Raw genomic sequence first — 11,790 nt, 5'->3', positions numbered from 1 at the left:
CAATAGTTCCTGCATTACATTAGTAGTACATAGATTCCTGACTTTAGCTATACATCCCACGCCCCGAAGCAGCATTGCGTGTACTAGGTATAGTACAGTAATCTCGATCTTGCCTTTGTTCTAGGATGTAGTACCAATCTGGTTGCCAGCTGGCATACTATATACATGCATGTATCAATGGCCATTGCATCTAGTACTAGTACGTACTATATAGTAGTGTACATACAGTTATGTACTTAGTATTTTACACCCATCTACTACATACGAAGAGTGCATATGGGAAACGATTGGCCCAATAATTTGATTTGGAATTCTGGGTTTTCAAGATCTGGGAAGTAGATGTCCTGCCCTTCATTTCTCGCTACACCGGCTCCCAAGGTACATACGTAATACCAACTAGTACTAAGCAGGTATCTATGAAATATACCTGCCGAGTACTATGTACTGTATATAGTAGTATGTACTTACGATAAGGAACTGTTTTCTCGTATATTATGTATTCTTTGCTAGGCTTCAGCGGAACTACTAATTACTATGTACTAGCTACCAGATTATCACTGGAATCTCGGCACTTTTTATTCCCGCACCCTCGGCTATTTTGATTTCAAATGACCCAGGCTGGTAATACCCCATGGGTGTGCCGAGAAGGAAACTGCGAGCTGCTGTCTCTTCGCTTTATTTTCCAAAACACTCTACCCGATACTACCACTTTGTCCTTATCGAAATCAGTGCAAGGCGCGGAGCATACATACTTCTATCCAAGAGCAATTTTGATGACTAGTACTGCGGGCCCACCACACAACAAGTCCTGATCCCGTCGAGGATGCTGGACCTGTCGGCAAAGAAAGGTCAAATGTGACGAGGAACGTCCTAGCTGCCGCCGGTGTGAGAGGCTAGGAAGGCTTTGCGACTACGAACCACGGCAGCGCAAGGCATATACCAAGAAACAGCCGACGCACATCCAGCCGAAGGACCAGGCCGCGTCGACGCCGCCGGGGCAACAACAATCGCTTTCACATGACACTGACCTGCGGACTTCAATTGTCCCTTCGCGGCCAGCTATTGAAGGACCACACATTCAGATCGGATATTCCTTTCAAGACATCCAAGGAGAAGAGCAAGGGAGAACTTTCCCAACTCCCAGTGACCAAGTGAGTAACCATGTCGAAAGTCACGGAGTTGATAGCGAGTGGTTGTCAAGTGCCTGTTCTACGGTATTGTCGTCCTCTGACCATGCAGCAATCCGCTGCTTCCGCTTTGTATTCTCACCAAAACAAGACACCAAAGACCCTATCTTTTCGATACCTGCTATCGTCTGGACCCTCGCACGGCGGAACTCTATGGTCCTACACATGGTCTGCGCCGTAGGTGGCCAGGAGCTTGCCAATTTGAATGGCACTGCCAGGGAGGAAAACGAAGATGAAGAAGCGCAAGCGCAGCCTCACCAGTCCCGAATCGCTGACCATTACGGAGCCGCACTTCGGCTGCTAGCCACTGCTATTCAAAAAATTGTGGATACTGTGGAGCTCGACTATATCCTCGGTACTCTCTGGCTCATGGTGGTCTATGAGCAGAAATTCGGCGATGGCTATGGGTCCGGTCTGATCATCCACCTGAGAGGCGCTGGATACCTTGTACAAGGCAGGTTGCAAAACCTTGCGCGCATTATTGACCGGAGCAAGCCTTGTATATTTGATGAAGAAGAACTCGAAGCCATGAGCCCGCGGAGCGGTCCGGAAGACCACTGGCAGATATCTGGATTTTCTGCTCGCATGATCATATGGATCTCTTTTCTCGATGGGGGGGCAGCACTCAATGGCATAGGAGGAGTATTCAACGAGTTTCTCGGCCAGGCAATGGACGGGCTGGCTGGAGATGAAGTCCAGTCGCTGATTCAGGGCTTCCGTACCATTCACAGACATTCACATGCTGCGTTTCGAGAGACCTGGGGTGCGTCTTATCCACAGGCTCAGCTTCTCGAAGATATGGAGATTCGTCATATGTTCTATCTCTATGGAGAATGCGGACAACTGCGTTACTTGCTGAGCAAGCTCGCAGTAGTGGATTGGCGTAACAGTCCTAAGGCCAAAGCCTACCTGAAAAGAGTAGCGTGCGCGCTCAACGATGTCACCGTGAGGTATGGTGATATTCTTGAAGTAGCAAGCTCCCTGCAATTGGTTGAAGGGTGTCCGAGGCGCCGGTATGTCACGAACATTCGCTTTGTGGTCCCACAGTATAATGCTGTGCTTTTGTGCTTCTTCAGAATAGCCAGGCGTCGCCGTCCACTAAACTATCGGCAGCGGGCAGCCTTACGCGTGATTCTGGACCTCGCTCATCAGGCACATAGTGATGTGGGAGAGGAGGGAATTCTACAGGTCGCCTGGCCCTTATTCGTTGCTGCTCTTGAAACTGACGACCCTGTCCACCGAGCGTGGATCTTGGAGCGATATCAGATCCTTTCCACGCAGGGACAGAATTATCGTCGGGCGAATGAAGCCCTCAAGGTGGCATTTGCCGAGCAGCGTTTGAACGAGAGACGGCTAGATTTCTTACAATTGGTCCGGAGGGATGATCTCGATCGATTTGTCATTTAGCGAAGCCGAGGTCCAGATTGTCGGGCTATGAATGACAGCTTAGTTTTAACACGACCAGGGCTACGGAAGAATTGCCCAGAGCAGTACGCTCTCGTCAGGGCGATCTGCTCGAAAAGCCGACCGCCTAAATCGGAAAACTTTTTGAGCTTCCAACAAGGCTGTTTAGCCGAGCTTTGTGGCCCCGCTCTCTGATATGGAGTAAGTACACCTTGATCCTTTCCGATCTAGCCGAACGGTGGCTGGCATCTGTGGACGTCGTGAGTGCCAGTAAGTTTACTGATATCCGATCAAGGGGCTATCCTCAACCCTATCATTTGACTGATCGCGAGCGGTTGGGTGCCACTTGTTCTCGAGAGTGCAGCCCTTTTAAGACCGTGGCCAACACTCTCGTGGCTTTGGGTTAGAAAAGCACTTGGTCGCTGACCTCACTTACCAGGGGCCTCACAGGTGTTTAAGATGACAGATTCTGTAGCATCCTTGAATGATCCGTCGACATGGAAGAATTTTGGGATCCTTGAACCCTTTTTTGCACAGGTAAGTTGAAGAGACAGACATTTGACCTTTGATACGTATGATGCTGTTAGCAATTCTCACGCCTTATCGTTCTGCATGGTTGTTTACAAATGCATAGGTCGCCAAGGATCTGGAGAAGAACCCCGAGTCGGAGCCCTCGCTAGATAACCTTTCCAATAATCGCAATTCCTGGGAATTCAACAGTCGAAAAGACACTGATAACTTGCTGGACACGGTCAAGGACCAGGTCTCAGAGCAGGAAATCTTCATCCCATGCCGCGATGGCCACAAAACACGTGCTCTTCTATATCAGCCCAAGCAGGAGTTTGTCCGCGGGAGACCGCTGGTTGTCGTGCTCCATGGAGGCGGGTTCACCTTTGGCACCGCGGAGATGGAGTCGTTGTTATGTATTCGAGCGACAAAAGACCTTGGATGCGTGTCACTATCGCTAGAGTATCGGCTAGCTCCGGAGAACAAGTTCCCGACGGCGTACGAGGATGTTTGGGACGCGGTCCAATGGGTGAGGCTCCATTGCAATGCCTACATTCTCTCCCGTTAACAAGACGACAGATTATAGTGAATGCTGGCAGTATAGGAGCAGATTTGAGTGAAGGCTTCGTCCTCGGTGGCTGCTCAGCTGGAGGGCACATCACCATCCCACTATCGCACCGGGCCCGGGACGAGAAGCTCTCTCCACCCTTGACGGGGATCTACCTCAGTGTGACGCCTGCTTTGGCGCATCAAGCTGTGACAGAAAAGTACCAGCCACTCTACCGAAGCCGAGAGGAGTTTCGAAACGGCATTTCTCTGACTTTCTCGTCCATCGCCTTCTATGACAAGACCAACGAGCCGGATGTAAATTCGCCGCTCTGGAGCCCATTACTCTGGCCAACCGGCCATGCCAATCTCCCCCCAACATACTTTCAAATCTGCGGCGCGGACATGCTGAGAGACGAAGCGTTGATTTATGAGCGAGAGCTACGCGAAAATAACGTCAAGACGAAGGTGGACATTTACCCTGGCCTGCCACATGTGTTTTGGTATACCCATCCTGATCACCCTGCTGTCCCCAAGTATCACGAAGATGCGAAGAATGGTGTTGGATGGTTGCTTGGGCAGAGAAAATCGTCCTAACTCATGAGTCCGAGTCCTGAGGTTAGTAAAGACTTGAGTCAGGACTCGAGTTCTTTACCATATACTATCTCCCTATCAAAACCTCAACTAGTAGGTATTTTATACTCTTTGTTTACCTATAACGACCTAACAGAGTCTTCTATCTCCCCTACCAGGAGGATTGGTAGTAGAGCGAAATAGTCTATTAAGTAAGAACTTAAAGTAGATAATATAGGGACTTCTTGAAGAGTAGCCTAACTGGGCTTAATCTAGGGAATAATTTATTAATATGGTGTACTGTAAATAGCTAGGACTGGGAATGGGACTGGGACTGGGACTGGGAGTCGAACTCGAGTCCTCCGATCTCACCGAGGATTCGGACTCGGGACTCGATGCCTCGAGGGTTGGCAGCGCTATAAGTCGGATTCTGTGCCAGGAAGCTGTTTGACGGAATGGAAGAGACTCTTGGAACGCGTTCTCCTCTGTACTTGTTGAAAAGGATAGACAGACCTGTACATCGGAATTCTGATGATATGCTACACGTTGGACCCGGCCTCGGCATATAGGGCAGGTTTGATAGGCAGAGCTGTTGAGGCAATTCACGGGATTGTCACAAATATATAAAATGAGTTCGGAATGATATTCTTCCTGAAGTGGACTCTAGGCTAGGAGTACCGTTTCATGACTACTTGGGTAGTATGGCAGTGCTCCGTCCGGTAGCCTGGAATTTTGGGGGTTCTGCAATATAGGAAAGTCCATGTGCAGGTGTTTCCCAGCAATCTGTCAACCCGATCAATTGACATTTTCTCGTCTTCAACCCTACACCAGAGTTCAACTTACACAACAGTTTGTGTTCTGCAAGCGACCAGTGAGGACTAAGACTTACAAACCCAAGCTCACATTCGCCATCCTCCTCATCTCCCTCTGACCATCTGTCAGCCGCTCAGCAGTTTCATCAAGGCTCATGAATCCCATGGCCCTCAATCCATCATCAGACAGGATATTCTCCTTCTGCGCGCCGCAATCATCGTGCATGTTTTCCACCTCGTATCCCCCCTGCAGTCTCTCAAAGTCACGCGGTGGGACCCCCTTCTCAAACGCCGCACGGCTACCAAGCAACGAGTCCAGGTTGTATGGCGTCAGAGGAGTACATGCATTATAGAAAACCGTAGAATCATTCTTCCCGGGATTCGTCGTATCCACGCCGTGGACCAAATCGCAGTGCCAGAAAACATAGTCGCCGGGCCTCACCGGAGGTATTCCGATCAGGGCGCGGTCTATGGCCAGGTGGGGGTGGTGCTCTGGTGTTGGGAAGAACTGCGTTGATCCGGGCGTGGCGCCTGGGAATGTAGGCTGCGAATCGTCAAATTCATCGTTGACGAAGAGAGGTTTTAGCAGCATATATGCTACGGATGCTTTGAGACTCGGGAGCAGGCGCAGAGTGCCCTCCCCGGTGTTTGTGTGAGACAGCGATATCCAGCCCTGAAGACTTCTCCATGCGGAGCAAGACGTTTTGTTGGCGTACAGGTCACTGCGGGCGTTGAGGCGTTGGTCAGCCGCCCAACCGTCCCACTCTTGCCATCGGCCTTCGAAAATTGCCTCGTAGTTCTGACGATACGCGTCGTCCTCCCAGCGCTCGGTCCCGCCGCTGTCGAGGTGAGGTGGTAACGGGAATTGGTCGGGATCATCGGAAGGCTGGCGAATCCGGATCCGGTCAGGATACACAACTTGTGAGTCCAGATCGATCAGTAGAGATGGATCAGAAACGTTCCAGAGTCGAGATACAATGTTCATGGCCTCTAATACTGCAGGGTGAGATCGAATTTGCACCTGTGGCTCGGTCCAGTAGATGTTCCATCCAGCAGGCTTGTTGGGAGGGACGCCGCCTACTCCGGGGTGTCGATGGACGTAGTCCTTGAGCTTGGCCTCCCATACGACGGCTTGTTCTTCTGGGACAACATTACGCAGAATCACGCAACCTCTATCTCGCACGAGGTTGGCAAAGTCTGGAGGAAGGGTGCAGCCTGAAACAGATGATTAGCATTTCGGATGATTGGTGATCCCGAGTTGAATGGTTGGTGTGACTCGCTTACCGTTGTTGCGCACATGGTTGAAGTCAATCTCAGGCACCATAGAAGACCCAGACTTCTCGATGCGGTTGACCTCGGAGTTCAAGACGTCGACAAGGCGACCATATGATTCAATCACTTTCTGTTTATGTACTTTCTTGACAAGCGAAGCTTTGAGCACCGCAAATCTTTGGTCGAGCAGCGGCGGCCTGTGTCCTCATATCAGTCAGAGAAAATTGAAACAGGTCCTTTTGACTTGCTGTTCATTCGCGTATACAGTCGTGAGCATCTGTGTAGTCGCAGTTCTGGTAGACATAGCTACGTCTGTTCAGTGTAGAGTTGGACTTGCTGGCGTGCCTTGTGATAGTTAATCGTCGATACCTTGATTTCTGACGGTGGAAGTCTGTAGTGTCAGAGACCACGCCGGTCCAATGTTGCTTTTATGTGGTACCAGAATCAACGGGGCTATCAGATTCACTTGGGATCCCTCACTCCGATGCTCGGAATTCTTGGCTTTGCGGCGATCCTGGGTCGTGCGAGATGGAGACTGGGAGTCTGTGGAGTACATTTCCTTCACCTTGCCACTGGCCAGCACTTGGTTTCGCCCACCCAGGACCCATGACTGAAGGGACCAGAATTGAAACTTTACTCGGGTACTGGAACGCTTGTTGCGTCCCGCCTCGCTTAATCCCCTTATCTAAGAATCCAAATAGCCGACCAGAGACCAGCTCGGCAATTTGGACAGCCAGCTTCCAAGTCTCGCTCTTCAACATCCAAACTCAGTGCTAAAGTAGCCAAGGATAACAGACAACATTTTTCTTTCGCACGTTGAGCGGCCCGTCAACCTTGCGCTGGGCAATTTATCAAGCGGCAGGCGTTGTCTTCTCCTGACTGGGGCGAAGAGGAGATATCTGCATTTATCGGAAACGTACTCGTATGTCTGACTGTCCCTTTCGTTGTCCTGTCCACTTGAAATATGACGATGTGTACTGATTCTTTTCTCGGTCACAGCTAATATTCCTCCTAGTTCCCAAATGTTGGGATCCCTAGAACTGATATATCCTTCAATATGGCGCCACTCGCCGTAGGTAATTGATATATGGCCTGATCAGGACTAGCGGTAATGGCGCTCGGTATTTATTTTACCATGTGACAAGCCGATTCCGTCTGACAGACAGACTCTTGGTCAAAGCCGCTCCCTCTAAACAAGCTTTCTAACGGTCTCTCGACCCGACGACCATTCCCATTGGGAGTGGGTTTCTGTCCACGCACTCTTATCTCGATCGGATGTTGTTACACAAGGGAGGTGAGGGCGGAACTGCGAGTGAGTTAGTATAAGAGAGGAGAGGTATCACTCCCCGTCGTGCCTCAGGATGGTGTCGTCAAACACGAAAGGTGGACAACTTTCTACTCTTCACCTAGTTACCTCGGCATTGTGAGAAAAAAGATCGAGAGCAAGGGACCGACTACTTTCAGTAGCCATGTCGCTCAAGGCGTGGATCAACGATGCAGATGTCGTGAAGGAGATGAACGTCCCATTGTTCTTGTGTGCGATGTTTGCAGCAGTAAGTGATATTGCTACCTCAAAGCCAGTCGTCGCCGCTGACCAGTATCTAGATGGGCGGAATCTCGTTTGGAATTGGTTCGACGATACGCTTGCTGCGCAAAAGTACATACTGACAGGTATAGACTATGGCTACTGGTCGGGTTTGCTCGGCATGACCCAGTTCCAGAAGGATTTTGGCCGTTATGACGAAGAATCTCAAGGTTGGATCATCCCGGCAAGCCTTCAATCTGCTGGCAGCGGCCTCCCCATCGCAGGTCTTGCAGTTGGTTCATTGGCATCAGGCTGGGTTGGTAATGCCCTTGGTCGCGTTCGTACGCTGCAAATTTCGACAGTGGTGGCTGTGATTGGTGTTCTCATCCAAAGCACCGCCTTCAAGTCCTACTGGCAACTGGTCGTCGGACGAGTCGTCAATGCGGTCGGCCTGGGGATTATGGCCAACTGTATCCCGGCATATCTCGCGGAAATATCACCCCTTAAGATTCGTGGGACCTTGATCAACTTTTACCAAACTTCCATGGGCATTGGAGGCTTGACAGTCTCATGTGTCACTTTGTCTACGCACGACAGAACCGACCAGTGGGCCTATCGCATAGTGATCATCATTCAGTTCATCATTCCAGTTGGCTTTCTTGCGGCAACGTTTTTCCTCCCAGAAAGCCCTCGATGGTTGGTCGGCAAAGATCGTCGTGCCGAAGCAGAGAAGGCACTGACACGCCTCCGTCCCAACACGGCTCTCGAGGTGCTCCAAGAAGAAACAGCCTTAATCGTGGCCCAGGAGTTGGAAAACAGTGCACACTTTTCCAAATCGTGGAAAGAGTGTTTCAGGTAAGACAGCGCATGTTACATATCAACGCACATGCGCATACCCGACTCCTAACTGAAGGCTATAGGGGTACTAACTTTCGCCGCACGATGATCGTTGTCGGCGTGCAGTGTCTCCAACAGTCACAAGGAAACTCGTACATGTCAAGCTATAGAATCATCTTCCTTCAAGCCCTTGGCATGCAAAGCGTATACAAGCTTGGCGTCTTGTTCATGCTTGAGATGGTTTTAGCATGTGCTTGCGCGTTTTATTTTGCCGATCGCCTGGGACGGCGTCCGATCTTGACCTTCACAGCATTCTTCATGACGGCCACCATGTTTATCACCACGGGTGTCGCAACCTCGGGGTTGGCGAGTGATCCTGCCGTCATGAAAGGAGCTTTGGCTTGCATGTTTATATGGGACATTTGCATGAATTTTGGCTGGAGCTCCTGGTACGTACTGATCACACTCCCACCCGATCACTTCATTCTGATATCTGTTCGTCGCGTCTTTCACTGACCACCTATTCATTAGTGTGTGGATGGTGACCGCCGAAACTCCTAGTCTACAGCTACGAGAAAAGAGCATCATGATCGCAACCTTCACGGGCTTCTGTGTCTCCGTCCTCGTCAGCTTTGTGAGCCCCTTTATACAAGCAGACGATGCTGGGGCGCTCGGCGCTCGGATTGGATACGTCTTTGCCGCGATATCCATCGTTGCGACCATTTGGGCTTTTTTCTTCCTTCCAGAGACAGGTTCGCGCAGCTTGGAGGAGCTGGACGAATTGTTCCAAAACAAAGTTTCGGTCTGGAAGTTCAAGAAGTATCAGACCCACGGATATGGGGCTCAGTTGGCCATCATCGAGGGTTCTACGCCTGCGGAAGATGGTATCAAGGCCCAGGCTATTACCGTCAGGGTGAAGGATCAGGCTTCCACCGCCTCCGTCGCCTCTTCGTAGGGAGAGGAAGGGAGGGAAGCAGCTTTGTGAGAATCAGATAGTCTGTCCACTTTTTTGGATATTCGTAAAGCCGAGGGAAATACGTCCTCTCAGTGCTGCACCGCCAGTTCAAGATTGTAACATATCCCGTAGTTGAGATATAAAATGTGACTAATTGGTACGATGATTACATCGGAATCTACCGGACTTTTATCCCATAGCACGAGCACTTTATAAAGTCGAATTACTAGCACTGACATCAAACACCATCCAGGCGCTCAAAAGTGAGTCTGCAGCACTCCCCCTCGGGGCTGCTCGTCATGAACTGATCTGACATCGCCATCGAAGCCATCATATCATCCACCGGCCGGGTCCGAAAGTTCGAGTAGAGGCGGTGTAATACCGCCCTCATTTCCGCAACCGCAAAGCTGTCACGTCGTTGAACGTCAGTTTCGCTCACTCTCTTTACGACTCATAACAATTCAATCAGACAAGATTCCCGACTTACTATCTCCCGATGCAAGTGCGCGGCCCAGCGCCAAAGGCAAAGAGATGACGCACGCGGTCTGATTCGCCAGCATCGGCTAGCCATCGCTCGGGCAGAAACATCTCCGGGTTGGGGAGCACATCTGTAGTGAAGCGGTGTAGTATGTAGGACTGGCAGCCGACGATCGTATTCTCGGGCACGAAATATCCATCCATCATCCGTCCCCCCTGTGGAACATACCTCTGCAAGGGAAGCGTGCCCGGAGCCCGGAGTCTGAGGCTTTCGTTGATGGTAGCCGCGAGTTACGGTAAATCGCCCAAGTAATGTCCTGCCTTGTCGACCGTGCGCAGCTCGTCGGCCAGCCTCGCCATTCGCTCGCCGTTGTGGGCCTGCGATAGTTCCCACATCAAGAACACCAGCCTGTCGGCTGTTGCGTCAATACCCGCTCCGATATGGTCTAGGAACTCCGATACCATTTGTTCCATTCCAAAGTCAAGGGTTTGATTTTCCAGGAGTCGCTTCGCCAATGTGAAAGCCGCGTGGCCTTTCTTGCGCATCGACGACCAAGCGTAATCGCTGATCAACGACCCACCTTTGCTCTTGTCTCATGAGAACCAGGCATAGCATTTTTCCAAGATCGGGACATAGTAACGCAGGACGAGTCCTTGGGCTACTTTTCAGTATTGCTCATCCACGATCGAAAGTATTAAGCAGTGTCACTCACTCTTGCGTGTATCGTGATAGGTGAGTGATTGAACCAGTTCGTCATTCTTGCCATGTTCTATTGATTTCGTGCTGTAGGAGTGGAACAGAAGGCATGTCACGCAGTCAAGGGCGTAGCAGTGCAGATAGAGCTGCAAGGTAGTATGAATATTAGTGTCCTCATGTTCATTACGCTTTGCCAACTCAAGTATACATCTGCGTTGCGAATGGCTGAGCAAGCTCTAGTGAAGGCTTCGGCACGGTCACGGAAGGGCTGCGAGAACGGGTGATTGTAGAATGGCAGTATTGGCGTACCGATCATTGAAGCGTCTTTTTATGTCGATATGCTGTAGGCCACATTTAGAGAAGATTCCACAGATACAACTTCAGGGCAGACGTACTTCTCTTTTATCTTCCGTAGTGAAGAGGTTGCTTCGTCTCTGGTGTCAGCGACGCATTCAGACGAGGCCATCACAGGTATAGTAGAGTTACGTTATTCCCTTCTGTCTAAAAAGCCTCATCACATCTGTCTTTGCGAAGCCTCCCCTATTGATATATATCTCTTTCAGCGCTTCGGAGGTGGCGAAGACAACCTCATTTGGCGCTAGGTGCACAATAGGCCCATGACTTTAATGCAAGTCGTGTATCCATAAGCATTTACTGCCATAGAACTCGTGGTATTTGACAAATATACTAGAGAGTTTAGTTTACCATGGCCCTGGAAGTTTGCTTCTTGGCGAAATTAGAAGTCGATTCACGATCCAGGCCGCGAAGATGCAGCACGATAGAAACATGCCGAGCCATGGGAACGAATGCTGCTGTCCCAACTCGACCGCTCTTTGCATTATGCTCATTTTGATCCCAATGTGTTGGCCTCATTCGAACGAGATGATGGTGGTTCTGCTAGCGTTGGCAATCTCTGGCTGATGTATGAGGAGATGCGTTTGTGGCGAAAGCAAATTCTGATCAAGATGTCTTTGCAATGTTTTGTCTGATATCACCTG

At 50.4% G+C, this 11,790-nt stretch overlaps 5 protein-coding genes across 5 annotated transcripts; 3 read left to right on the top strand and 2 right to left on the bottom strand.

The window, feature by feature from the left end:
* Positions 1-1,352: 1,352 nt before the first annotated feature.
* A1O9_05552 (uncharacterized protein) lies at positions 1,353-2,594 on the top strand (the record flags this gene model as incomplete). The annotated part of the gene is made up of 1 exon (XM_013404770.1): positions 1,353-2,594. The coding sequence occupies one exon, from the start codon at positions 1,353-1,355 to the stop codon at positions 2,592-2,594; it is 1,242 nt and encodes a 413-aa protein (XP_013260224.1).
* Positions 2,595-3,050: 456 nt separating this feature from the next.
* A1O9_05551 (uncharacterized protein) lies at positions 3,051-4,241 on the top strand (the record flags this gene model as incomplete). Its single annotated transcript, XM_013404769.1, has 3 exons — positions 3,051-3,128; positions 3,226-3,627; positions 3,678-4,241. The coding sequence occupies 3 exons, from the start codon at positions 3,051-3,053 to the stop codon at positions 4,239-4,241; spliced, it is 1,044 nt and encodes a 347-aa protein (XP_013260223.1).
* An 861-nt stretch (positions 4,242-5,102) lies between these two features.
* On the bottom strand, positions 5,103-6,909 carry A1O9_05550 (uncharacterized protein; the record flags this gene model as incomplete). The annotated part of the gene is made up of 3 exons (XM_013404768.1): positions 5,103-6,244; positions 6,314-6,498; positions 6,782-6,909. 3 exons carry the CDS (start codon positions 6,907-6,909, stop codon positions 5,103-5,105), a joined length of 1,455 nt encoding a protein of 484 aa, XP_013260222.1.
* An 861-nt stretch (positions 6,910-7,770) lies between these two features.
* On the top strand, positions 7,771-9,618 carry A1O9_05549 (uncharacterized protein; the record flags this gene model as incomplete). Its single annotated transcript, XM_013404767.1, has 3 exons — positions 7,771-8,681; positions 8,747-9,112; positions 9,195-9,618. The coding sequence occupies 3 exons, from the start codon at positions 7,771-7,773 to the stop codon at positions 9,616-9,618; spliced, it is 1,701 nt and encodes a 566-aa protein (XP_013260221.1).
* A 768-nt stretch (positions 9,619-10,386) lies between these two features.
* A1O9_05548 (uncharacterized protein) lies at positions 10,387-10,641 on the bottom strand (the record flags this gene model as incomplete). The annotated part of the gene is made up of 1 exon (XM_013404766.1): positions 10,387-10,641. One exon carries the CDS (start codon positions 10,639-10,641, stop codon positions 10,387-10,389), a length of 255 nt encoding a protein of 84 aa, XP_013260220.1.
* Positions 10,642-11,790: the final 1,149 nt, after the last annotated feature.

The sequence above is a fragment of the Exophiala aquamarina genome, assembly GCF_000709125.1.
Source record: "Exophiala aquamarina CBS 119918 chromosome Unknown aczIA-supercont1.4, whole genome shotgun sequence".
Taxonomy (NCBI): Eukaryota; Fungi; Ascomycota; class Eurotiomycetes; order Chaetothyriales; family Herpotrichiellaceae; genus Exophiala; species Exophiala aquamarina.
The sequence above is the reverse complement of the archived record's forward strand: the minus strand, read 5'-3'. Positions and strand labels throughout refer to the sequence as shown.